The 12652-nt window shown below is 62.2% G+C and overlaps 1 protein-coding gene across 1 annotated transcript in view; it reads right to left on the reverse strand.

The window, feature by feature from the left end:
• Positions 1 to 1762: 1762 nt before the first annotated feature.
• HHAT (hedgehog acyltransferase) overlaps positions 1763 to 12652 on the reverse strand; it is a 75813-nt gene continuing 64923 nt past the window's right edge. The window contains exons 11-12 of the mRNA XM_037497803.2: positions 12309 to 12453; positions 1763 to 4762 (exon numbers count right to left, since the gene is read on the reverse strand). Coding sequence (XP_037353700.1) covers positions 4671 to 4762; positions 12309 to 12453 — 237 coding nt within the window. The 3' untranslated portion in view covers positions 1763 to 4670. The remainder of the gene's footprint in view (positions 4763 to 12308; positions 12454 to 12652) is intronic.

Here is a 12652-nt window from a genome sequence, read left to right on the forward strand (position 1 = left end):
CAGGGGCAGATGCTGAGGAGTGAGGCTTGCGTTGAGGGTGGCAAGCTTCAAGAATGTTCTCCAGGGTGGATCTTCGGAGCCAGAGTGGGCGCCTGCAGCCACAGGGCCCCCCACCTCACCTGGGGTCTCCTTCATCACTAAAGATCACAGGGGGTTTTGAGCCGAACCTCTTCTCTCCTGTGACCTGACACCCCCCCCCCACCATGCCAACCACGAGCACCCAAACCCCCACCAGATGGTGGCGAGGTCAGCAGGGGTCACCCACAGCCCTCAGAAGAGGCAGGCTGAGAAGGACAGATCTGCCCAAGTGACCTCTTTGGAAGGGGTGCTGGCAGGGGCTACCCTGAGCTCTCCAGGCCTTTGGCACACTCACTGCTCCCTGGCATCGCCTCATGCCAACGTCACGGGGTGGGGGGTCAGGCCCATTCCCAGGGGGTGGGAGGTGCTGCTGCCCTCTCCGTGGAGGGGAGACCGGTAAGGGCCTGGCAGCTGCCTCCCACCAGGGTGCAGAGCAGATGTCTGGGGGTGGGGTTGAGAAAAGCCCTGGTCTCCTGTAGTGGGATGGCAGCCCCCCCCAGCACCCTTGCAGCCCTCAGGCCAGGGACCCCCCCCAGCACCCCATCCCACCCTCTCAGGCCAGCACCCTTATGGTCCCCACAGCACCCCCGGCCCTCTCAGATTGGGCCCCCACAGCACCCCATGCCACCTTCTGAGACTCTGGCTTTCACGCCAGCCCCAGGACCCCCGTGCCCCAGGGTGGTGCTGCCAGCAGCCAGCAGGCTGGAGCAGCTCTGGGCTGGATGCCCCATACCTGTAAGGCACAGCTATCCTGTTCCTGCTTCCCGGTCCTGGCCGGTGTGTCCTCCATCACAAGCTTCTGCGCTATCGCTGACCAAACCCCGCTGCAAGCCACCCTCCACACCGCCTCCCGGATGCCCAGGTGGAGAGGGGCTGCAGGACCAGCTGCCCCCTGTGGGGGGCGCACACCCCTGGGGAGGCTGCCTCACCCTCCATGTCCACCATGTGGCACCCGCACCCCTGGGGCGTGCTCAGATGGGACATGAGTTGCTGGTGCACTTGATGCCCAGATTGCTTTGCAATAATGTTTAGCCTTAAGGTCCTTGAGTGGTGGCCCCGCCCGTCCCCGCCAGACCCCTCCTGACCTGGGGTGGGCAGGGTCCGGCACTGTCCCCTACGCCCTCCATCATGCCACCTTTGCACTGCCTTCTCGCTTGCTCCTGTGACCTTCACCAGTTCCGTGCCCTCCGCGAGGGTGGCCTCGCTGCCCAGTGTCCAGGGTAGCCCCTGACCGGGCACCACTTCTCAGCCGTCCCTGTGGAGAAAGAAGCTCCTCCCTGGCTCTGGAAGGTACATGTGCATTTGCCGTGACGCGGCATCGAGACCGCAAGAGCTGGACCCAGCCTGAGCCACGCGCCCCCCTGCCGCTGTTCAGCCCCCAGGGCCATGTCCCTGACGTGAGCGGTCACTCAGTGAGGGTCACCCAGCGAGGGCCTCCACCTTGTTTCAGGACGGAACTACCTGTGTGAGACACCGTGGCCGGGACCGCGCCCGGCAAGGCAGAGCAGCTGCCCACACTGGGGCGGGGCGTGGGGCTGTCTCCCGGCCCTGCCTGGGGTGCCCGCGATGCTGCAGGACCCCGGGGGGCACAGAGCCTGGGGGCATCACCCGGAGTGGGTGGCCCCACAACGACACTCCCTTCTCGCCATTTTTAAACAAGCACAAATGATATTTGTAAAAAGAAATTATTTATTACATAATAAACTATTTTATACAGGATACTCGCGCTTGCCTATCCTTGCCAAGGTCACATGTGCGACCCGGGCAAGCCCTGATACTGGAGAACTTGAAATTCTTGATGGACATCAAGATGTCCATCCCAAGTGCCCCATAAGCAGCGTGGCTGGGCCGGGGGTGGGGGGTGGGGTTGCAGAGTAGGGGGAGAGATGGGGCGGGGGCCTTCCCAGTGCTCTAGGGCGCAGCACCCTGTCTACTCAGAGGGGTGGCGCGCCCCTGGCAGGCAGGACACCGATTCGGCCGCTCACAAGTGGACTTCACATTTGACCATTCTGGATGGAGGCCCTGAGACACCGCCCCACACCCCTGGCATGGCCTGAGAAGGAAAACTCCCGCTGATTGCTAACCGCCTTACTGCCCTGCCTCAGTCCACACCGGTGGTCCCAGCACTACCGGGAGGGGTCTGCTGGCCGGAGGCTGCCAGCACCACACCCCAGGACGGCTGCGTCCACGTGGTTTTGAGGCTGGTTTCTCATCTGCACAGGCTCCCTGCAAGCGCTCAATGCATGGCCACATTTCTGACATGGCCCTTAACCCAGGGACAGGCCGTGGAGTTGCAAGCCAGTGTAGGCTGCGTTGGGCCTCCGATCTCACCCACTGCCCCCCACCCCTTTACCTTTTAGAAAATAATTTAGGGTGAACTTTTTTAAAATTCCAAATGACAGAAGAGCATTTCAAAGGCACTAAACATTCCACTCTTTAGATGACTTCAGTGACGGGGGAATTCTCAGCCAGTATGACGTTGACGATGGTCAGAGCAGAGTGGACACTGCGTCCTAGGTGCTCAATGGGTTCCAGCCTGGCGTTGGAAGAAAGCCCTTTCCAGACACAGGGCTGAGCTCTCGGGAGCCAGAGCTGCCCGCTCCCACAGGGCCCCGCCTGGCTCTGTGCCAGACACTGGCTGGAAACAGCCGTCGGGGATGGCTATTTCTGCAGCAGTGGACAGCGCAGTGAGTGACCTCGGTCCCCGAGCTGAGCAATGCCTGCTGACAGGCCCTGTAGCTGCAAGTGGCTGGCGTGGTTCTAGGTCTGTAGACTGAGTAAAAATAGGTTTTTTGCCTCACTTCAAATTAGCCTAAGGAACAAAATACCAGTTCAACTTCTTGCATGACCCTAAGAATTAGTGAAAATGACCAGCCCTGCATGTCCTTCGCACGGCCCAAGGTCAGGTTCAGAGCCCCGGGACTGGGGCATCAGAGGACCCTGGGCTGGGAGTGGCCTCAGGGTGTCCAGCCCTCGCCGGCCAGGCTCGTGCCTGCAGTGATGGGTCAGGCTCTGGGCAGGGCCTGCTCAGAGGAACCCTGCCCCAAGGCTGTCTGCTACCGGAGACAGTGGCCACATCCACATCACAATGGACAACAGCAGGAGGCCAAGTGTGAGGGAGCTTGACTCCCGCTGGCCCCCACCTCACTGGCTGACCGCAGATGCCATAGCAGACACGGACATCACTGACCCAGTGCAGGATGCGTGGCTGGTGGACACGGCGGCTCCTTGACACTGAGGCTGGGGGAAGCCTGTACTCTGGACAGTGACACTGCAGTGGTCAGGGCTTTGCTGTCCCTTTTCTGACACAGCCCTGAGTCCACCCAAGCACGGCTGGCCAGCCTCCGTCCCCCCACCAAAATGCCCCAGCACTGAGAGTCGCCTCCCCGTCTCCAAATCCTGCTCAGCCAGCTGCCGACGCCACTACTGCCCACTGCCCGCCCGCGTGTCCACCCCTTCCAGCAGAGGCCAGGGGCAAGACTGAGGTCAGCCTAGTGACTGGCCTTGTGCTAGGAGAGTGACCTCAGCCAACACTAGGGCGCCAGCCAGGAACAGACGGGGCGGCAGGTCCATGCCAGCCGGACAGGCCAGAACTGGTCATGCGCGGCCTTGAGCTGGTCTAAGTTCCTCCCAGTTTTTAAACTACTTCACTCAACCTCTGTCCCTTCAAAAAAAAAAAAACCCCAAAGCCAGACACATCCCAAATTATCTACCACTTGGCCTGGCGGCCTCCGTCCACACTAACAGAGGGTGAGGGTGAGGGTTTATGTGAGGGTGTTGAGGTTTAAGCACCATCCTCAGAGGATCCAAGCAACACTCGACTACCCTCAGCAGCTCCACAAGGGTCCAAGCTGCAGGTGACATAGAGGCTCCACCTGCTGTGAAGCAAAGCTTGGGAGCCGCCGCTTCCTGGGTGGGGCGTGGGGAGGAGGGAGCTACAGGCCTTGGTGCCCAGGGCCCGCCTAATGCCCACAGGCCTCTTCCTGAGCTTTGTGTCTTGACTGGGCGGCAGCCATCAGCCAAGGGCCGGCTCTGCCATGCTGTGGAACAAGCAGCCCCAGTGCCAGGCCCGGCTTCTGGGCGCCGACTCCCTGCTCCACCACCGGACACGGCAGCACAGGCGAGGCCGCCTCCTGCATTGGGCTTGAAGTGCGATGCTCAAGCCCCAGTGCTGTCTTCGGGGAGCACCACGGGGGCAGGCGGGGCACTCCCACCCACCCAGAGTCTCAGCAGTGGCACTGGTGCAGGGTGGTGCCCGTTAGGGCATCTGGCTGAATGTAGAGACACCCGATTGTTAACTCTGGGACGGGAAGAAAGAAGCTGAAGGTTCCAGGACCAGCTCTGGCCCACAGACACCCCTGTGCAGCTGGGTAGGATGCGCTTCTGCCCAGGACCCTGGTTAACTTAGGAGGTGGCAGAGCTAGGGTGGAAGTCTCCAAAGTTCCAAGACTCTGGGTGGAGTTTCAGTGGGCCTCTGCGGCCAGTTCTGGAGGGAGATGCCGTCCATGGGTAACAGGCAGACAGCGGAGTCTCGCAGGCTATCGGGGGCAGGTCAGGGCCAGCCTGCTCTGGGGTCGGAAGCACACACCATGTCAGTCCACGGAATACGTCTGTCCCCAGGCAATGCCCACATGGGCATAGCAGTACAGGAGCCCCAGGATGGACAGGGTCACCCATGGCCAGCCTGCAGGGACAACAGAGAGCAGAGAGGATTAGAAGTGCAAACGGGACCGTCTGGGGTGCCAGACCTTGCTGTTGAGGCAGCCGCTGAGGGGCACAGGGCCTGTACACTCATGGACAGGCCCTCCCAGACTCTGCGGGTGGTTCCATGCTCAGAGGAGCGTCTCCAGTAGGAGCACCAGTCTTATTAGAGACAGGGCGCCCTCAGGGACACATGGACAGGATGGGGCAGCCGGTGCCCAGAGGACAGCCCCTGAGCCCCCTCTGAAGCTGCCTGCAGCAGCAGTCCGTGGGCACAGCCACTCGGGACGCACTGTCTGTCCTAGCTCCAGCGCCCCGGACGCGCCTGCACCCGCTGGCCTGGACACTCTCGTCTGCTTCCTTAACTACCTGCGCTCTCTGCTGAACATCCGATGCTTAATGATCTTTGTGCCTTCTGTACCTCTCACCTGCTCAAACATTTCCTGGGGTCTGCAGGAGGCCAGGTGCTGTGGAAGGTTCCAGACCCGTGCCAGAGGTGCTTCTGCTCCAGCCTAGTACCCCCACCTCTCGGTCCAGCCTGGAACTCCCACTTCTTGCACCGCGTCCTGAGTGCTGGACAGTGCGGGCACAGCCCCAACCTGGGCTGTGTGTCAGACCCAGAGGGACAAAGGAGACCCAGGCAGCACGTGTATGTGACCATCACAGGCTGCCGAGGACCAGTGCCCGGGGGGGGCAGGGTTGTCCCCAGGGGCTGGGGAGCCCCTTCTCTGCAGCATGTCACCACCTGTGTTGCTAGCAGACACGCTGCAGGCTCCAGATTCTGGCAGTGTGACCTTCATCAAGGTCACAATGTGAAACGGGTGCTAGAAGGGAGAGGGCAGCTGGGGTTCCTCTGCAGGGTGTGTGGGCTCTACAGGGTCCCTCCCAGAAAGTCATGCTCAGCCCCAGCCCCAGAGAGAATGGAATTTGGAGGTGGCTGAGATAAAGCTGTGGGGGTGGGGCCCCCGGAATGGGGTTAGTGACCTCTTAGGAAGAGCAGCCAGGGGCATTCTCTCCTCTCCCCTCTGCCACCCCCTAGGACTGCCCCCCACCTCCTGTCTGCTACCCAGCACCATACCAGTCTGCTACCCAGCACCACACCAGTCCCTGTGGCTCTCCAATAAGTGACCACAAACTGAGGGCTCAAGCAACAGAATTGGATCCCCCATGGCACTATTGGCACAAAGTCTGAAGTCACGGTCTCTCTGGAGGCCCAGGGTGGTCTGGGCTGGTCCAGCCACAGGCTCCAGCTTCTGCCCCACCCCTCTGGGCTCCTCCCTATGCCTGCATGTCCTCTCCTAGGGACAGGGTGACTTCTGCTCTCGGACTTTCCCTTGCTCCATCAGCAAGACCCTGTTTCCAAGGTGCTCCCAAGCGGAGGTGTGGGCACCATGGAGTTCAGGGGCTCTGTCAGCCCAAGGTGCTTTCTCAAGCCTTCAAGCATCCTGCCTGGTGGCCTGGGACCCCTCACCTCTGTGGCTCAGACACTGGTGTCAGGACCCACCAATACCTGTCCCCGTGGGCTCAGGGGTGCTTTGGGGCAAAGGCCCTGCAGGTGCTGTCCTGCGGGCCAGTCGTCCTGGCTTCATGAGGAGTGTTGATGCCGGGCAGCCTGGGGACCCATGGGACAGGATGCCAGTGAGTCAGACCCCCGCTGTGGGCCATAGGAAGCATGTGACCAGGCAGACACCAACAGCTCGCCTGGCACAGATGGGTCCTGGGGTCCCTGATGGTCCCTGATGCTGGGGTGCCGAGCCCCATCTGCACCAGGGCAGGTGCTGGAATGGCCGGGCAAGCGTGGATGGTTGGGCCACAGCAGAGACTCCTCTCCGCCAGCAGCAGCCCAAAAGTCGGCCCTCCTTCCCTGGCCGCCGGGCAGGGCCAGGGCCAACAGAGACAGCTGAGACTCTCCGCGTGGGCTGTGACTTCCGGCACCCTTCATGAGCCCTAAGTCCCCACTGTAGGGAGTCAAGTCACCACCGGGTCTGCCCTAGCCTCGGTCCTCACCACTGGGTTGTCTGCCCTCGCCTTGGTCCTCTCGGCCCTGTTGCAGGGTCGGGGTGGGGGCGCCACAACAGCAGTACACTGTTTGGCCTCACTCGACTGCAGACTCACCCTGGAAGAGGCCCCTGCCGCCCAGCAGCCATGGACATGGGGACGCCTCCTGCTGCAATGGGGACGGTGGGGCTGTGCCTGACCATGTGCAGGGCCGGAGGGGGTAGGTGTGTCCCATGGCACCTGAGCAGGGGCTCCGAGTGTCCAATTCAGCACAAGGCTCCGGGAGCAAGAGCAGGTGGCTCCCTGGGAAGAGCCAATGACGCCCCTACCAGAGGGTTTTGTCCTCCCACCCCCAGCCTGTTTGCTGCCCACACCATCCTCTAGGCCTCTGGCTGCTCCGTTCTCTAAGGCAGCCAAGCCCCAGGGGCCTGTTACCAGTGCTGATGCAGTGCCTGAGCCCCCTAGGGGCTCTCTCAAAAGGCCCCTGACAGAGAAGCACCCTACAGGGCTGAGAGGAGCTCGCAGGGGGCCCCTGTGCTCAGGCACTGCCCTGCTCACCGTCAGCAGAGCCCTGGTCAGGGTGTGGCTTGATGGAGGCCTGTGGGGTCTCCCCCAACCTGACAGTGAGGTTGGGGAGCCCTTGGCCTGGCCCCCAGGAAGCACTGGCCCCGGGGTCACCATGTCTGGGCTCCCAAGGGCCATCGGGAGGGGCAGGCACACTGCAGGCTCCACGTGTCCATGTCCCCTGCACACCAGCCCTGAGGGAGGGGAGGTAGATGTCCTTCTGTGAATACTGGAGCAACATCTTTCTGAGCCTGTCAGCCCCGAGGGGGCCTGCCACACACCCTGCCACCACCCTCTGGGCCCACGGCAACCAGGGCTCATGGTGGGCTGATGTGAGGGGCTGCACGGTCACCCTGAGGAAAGGAGCCCTTGTGCTGAATGAGGCTGGCCGGCTCTGGGCACATGGCTGCTCACTCAGAGGCCACTTCAAGGAGGGCCCAGGGGACCTGGGGGACCCAGGAGGATCCGGGGGCATAGGAGGGTCCAGGGGAGGCTCGGGAGGGTCTGGGGGTCCAGGAGGGTCAGGGCTCACAGCTCTGGGTCCCGGCCTCCCTCCTCGTCCAGGGGCAAGGAACAAGGATGAGGGTGGCTGGACCTCAAGCCAATAGGGTCAGCCATGCCAAGTCCCACGGGCCACTCCCAGAGACCAGCTGGGGTGCTGGCAGCCACCGCTGGGCCAGCATGAGCCAGGCAGGCGGCTCAAAGCACCTGAAAAGGCTGTGGTGTGGGCTTGGGCCAAGACAGATGAGGCCTGGCTCCAGGGCACCTGCCGTCCCATCTGAGAGGCCAGCGTTGGGCCTCAGTCTGAGCCCTCGGGTCCCTCTCCCGGCTGCTCTGGGGGCCTGGTGACCCCGCTAATTCCTGAGCCCTCTTTATCACACAGGGCTGATTCCGGAATGGGACTCTGCACCCCAGGGCTTGGGGACACAGAGGGGAGAGGGGGTTCTGGGGGTACTGGGACCTGGCGCAGGGTGGCCTGCAAACAGTCACACGCTGGGGTTGAGCCAATGCCCGAAAGCCCGCTGGGCGCCCCCATGGCCCTTGAGGCCTGGCTCAGCCAGGACTACACACGGAGCTGGCTGGCAGTCACCTCCACCCTGCCGATTGAGTTATTTCACATGCAAGTTAACCACGCAGGATGTTGGAATCTGAGCAAGTCATTGAGTCACCGTGCTGGGAGAGGCTTTCAAAGGCTGGAGTCGCTTGACTCAGCTACTGCCGTGGGCACGTCCGCCAGACCCCAGGTGCCAGCCTGTGGCCTCAGCCAGCCCCCCTCCTGTGTCCACACCTGCAGGCCACACGGCTGCCCATCTACCCACGAATACATGGCCAGCTGCCAATGTGGGAGGCATCTGGTGGTGGTGGCCAACCCCCCGTGAGGACAGGACTGGGGTCAGGGAGCAAGAGTCCCAGGGCTCGGAGCAGACCAGAGGTGGAAGGTAGGGCTGAGGCCTGCACAAGGGACCAGCCTGTGGGGAGCAGACCAGGCAGCCCCAGTGCTGCAGGTGAGAGCTCAGCCACCGCAGCCCCCAGGCACAACGGGCTTCAGGGCAGGAAGGGCCAAAGCCCGGGGCTCTGTATCTAGTCTCCTTCTGCCAGACCCCGCTGACCACAAGCACAAGAGGCCTCGGAGGGCTGGTGGTGGCCTGCATGACAAGCACTTCTGTGGGGGCCTGTGGCAGGGACACCCTGGCACAAGTGGACTTGGACCCACTGGGATCCCCACCATCCGAGGAGCTAGAGCAGCTCTGCTGGAGACACAGGTGGCCTGACGTCATGCGTGCTCCCCGACACCATGGTCCCCCACCAGCCTCGCACCCCGGGGGCCTGGGAGTTGCTGCCTGCTGCTCTGGGGTGAGTGCTACATGGGGCCACGTCACCGGCCATGCCCTGCTCTCAGTGCTAGTACCCAGGGCCCACATGCCCGGGGTGCGGGGCCGCCCCCTTGTCAGCAGACTGCGGGCTCCCCAGCAAGACCCCACACAGCACGAGAAGGTGACAGCAGCGTGGGGACCCTCATGACGTGGGGGGAGCAAGATGCAGGCGACGCTGAGCTCACCCATCACTCAGAAGCGGAGACGCAGAGCAGCTTGGTGGGGCATCACGTGTGAACACTTGCCAGTGACCCAGGGACGCGCCAAAACAGCCCAGGACCCAAAGCAGCACACGGCCTGACTCGCACGCAGCAGCGGCGGGTGGGGAGGATGCTGGCAGGGACAAGACCAGCCTCAGCTCACCCAGACCCTGCATCTGCTCAGAAGAGCTCAGGGCCGCCTCTGCCAGCTACTGCCACGTGGGGCAAGTGACCGAGCCAGCCAGTGTGGGACAGGCCCTGGGATGTGGGACTCGTGGCTCACAGGCTGCGCTGCAGGCAGGCAGGCCTTTGAGCCCATGCACGCGCGTGTGCAGGCATTTGTGTACAGGTGTATAAATGCGTATAGGCATGTGCATGCTGGTGTGTACACATGTGCAGGTGTGTGTGGGTGCAGGCATGCAGATGTGTGCAGGCGGGTGCTTGGGTATAAGTGTGCAGGCATGTGTGTGGGTACAGGCGTGCAGATGTGTGCAGGTATGTGCAGGTGTGCAGGCGTGTGTGTGGGTGCAGATGTGCAGGTGTGTGCAAGTATGTGCAGGCATGTACATGTTATGTCCTCTTGCTGGCTGAGTGTTGCTGGGGCGGCTCTCCTGAGGACCTAATTCCTGAGGACCTGCTTCCTGAGGACAGACCTGCGTGTGAGCAAACACCGAGTCTCACTAGGCTCCACGGTGGGAATGTGCATTTTCACACTCAGCAGGGGCAGCAGGGCTTGCACTTTGTCATGCTATGGAGACCAAGATCAAACCCAGCGGGCGCCTGGCAGCTCTCAGGCAGTGGCTCCCAGGGGCACCCAAGCTTGGCAGAACTCTGGTCCTGCACCACGACGTGACTAACTTATGGGGGTTCCACTTTTAAATAAAAGCTCAAGAAGTGGGTGCTACTCTCAAAATCCCGTAGGAAGGCTTCCTGGGCTTTCAAAACAGATGGTGAGACTTTCTGGGCCTCCAGGGCTCCCAGACAATGCACACCCACCGTCGCCAGTCACACCCCAGCTGCATGGCTGCTTCCATGTGGTCCTCAGTCACCGGTCACTTACACATGGCAAACAGCGACCCTGGACCCCTATGATGATCAAGTCTGGCCACGAGCAGAGACCAGGGTGCCCTCCAGGCGGCCAGATGTAGATGCCACTGAGCTGAGGACAGACATAGCCCTCACGTGCTCCTGCCTGTGGCCACCTGGGCCACGTGTCTGGCAGGTCCTAGACATCCTGGTTCTGCCCCCAGGATGCTGCTCCAGCAGGACACAAATGCCCACTTGTCAGGTGTGTCAAAGAGACCCCCAGCAGGAGCGGCCAGTGCCCTCTCAGGCTGCCCCTCTCAGGCTGCGTCCACCAACGGAACCTTGGGTTGGAACCATGCGAGGCACTGGCTCTGGCCTCTGCTTCTGCGGGGTTTGTTTGCCTGTTTGTTATCACCACTTCCTATGCAAGTCAGGGCTCCATGAATGTATTTGGCGGTGATGTGGCGAGGACTCAGGGTTCTTGAGCCCTCAAAGCATGTCTGGGTGTGAGGAAGCTGCCCTGCCTGCTGGTCACTGGTTTACCTGCTTCAGGGAGGTTTCACCTCTGCTCATGCTGCCCCCAACTGCATCCCCACGCTCCACTCAGTTCTCGTCCTAAGATCCCTCGACCTTTCTCCTTAAATCCAAGATCATTTCTTCCAGGAAACCAGCAAGTTGGCTGCAGAATCTGAAATCTGAGGCTATGTCTCCAAGCCAGATGCTGATTATCTGGGGGCGTTGGTTCCCATAGCCTTGCTCAGGAACATTGCTCGGAGCCCTGCGCCTGTCTCCTTCCAGGAGCTGCAAGCTCATCATGGTTCCAACCTGGTCTCAGGGAGCGGCCCACACTCAGCAGCACCGCACCCCAGTCCTCAGCAGCACACGCGTGGAAAGGCCAGCACGGCCCTGGAGGGCAATGGCAGCTGCGGCAGTCTGGACATAAGAGGGAGGGGGGGAGGAGAAACGGGACTGGCAAAGACGGGGAGACGGAAGGGTGAACTGGCAAAAGGCAAGCAGGCAACGACTGAGGCCCGGGCCTGGTTCTCCCTCTGTCCTGGGGAAAGGGCCGTGTCCATGCAGGAAACAGGGTCTTTTTGGGACTCTCAGCCAGAACCCGTCTCCAAGAGTGGGCCCGGAGGGGCAGTGCAGTGGCCTATGAGGCTGAGCTTGCCCATCCCAGAGCTTGCCTGCCCCGGCCGTGGTGTGGGTCTGGGACCCACCATCCGAACCATGCATCTGTGCCGGCCATTCCTGGTGTGAAAAGAACCACAGCAAAAGCCCAGCCGTCCAGGGAAACAGAGGCAGCATCCCAAGGCCAGGCATAGCCATGTCACCGGGGACCCAACCAGGCCTCAGTTCTGATGCACAGGGCCTGGCGGAAGCAATGCAGACCAAGTGGCCTCGCCCTGTTCTCTAAGGATGTGACGTCCATCAGCTGGAGCCCAAGGTGGTGGCCACCACAAGCACATCATGTGGGGACCAAGATGTGCTCTGCCGGGGACACCAAGACCAGCCGCTGATCACATGGAGGTCACTGCCAGTGCCACACCTGGAGCCCAGACGGGAGGCCCAGGAGGGCACTGGGCCAGTGGCGGGAGGCTTCCTGAGGGTGGAGAGCAGAGGCTGCCCAGACCCCAGGCTGGCTCCCCAGAAAAACAGGAGACCAGACATCCAGAGAGCGAGGGGCACAGCTGCCACGCCAGGCGAGCTGGGTCAGGAGAGATGGCGCCTGCCCAAAGTACACCCAAAGGGCAGCTGCTCACATCCAGGGACCACGGCCACCGTCCATCATGGCCTGAGGAGCCCCCGCCCCTGCCCCCACCCCACACACCCCCACACACCCCAAGCAGCGCCGCAGGAGACTCACCTTGCACGAAAACCCGGTCCCAGTAGATCTGCCCCACCTGGCTGCCCCCAAGGAAGATCAGGTTGGATAGAATCAGCATGGAGGTGGAGCAGGAGGCGAGCACAGCATGGATGCGGCGGCGGGCCGGCGGGGACAGGGCCCGGGCCTGGGTAAGGGAGAGAGGCGGTGTGAGCAGTGCGTCAGTCTGTGCCCAGAAGCCTCTGGCCAAGCTCTACCCCAGTCCCCTCACTGCTCCCTGCGGCCTGAGAGAAATGTAACATCCGAGTGGCCACCGGGCGTCCTCCACCAGGCCACACAGGGCTGAGGCTGGTTGGGTGGTGGCAGCGCCTCCCGTAGGTCCCAGT

Source organism: Talpa occidentalis, unplaced genomic scaffold, assembly GCF_014898055.3.
Source record: "Talpa occidentalis isolate TD23 unplaced genomic scaffold, MPIMG_talOcc4v2.1 talOcc4.8, whole genome shotgun sequence".
In the NCBI taxonomy this organism is placed as follows: Eukaryota; Metazoa; Chordata; class Mammalia; order Eulipotyphla; family Talpidae; genus Talpa; species Talpa occidentalis.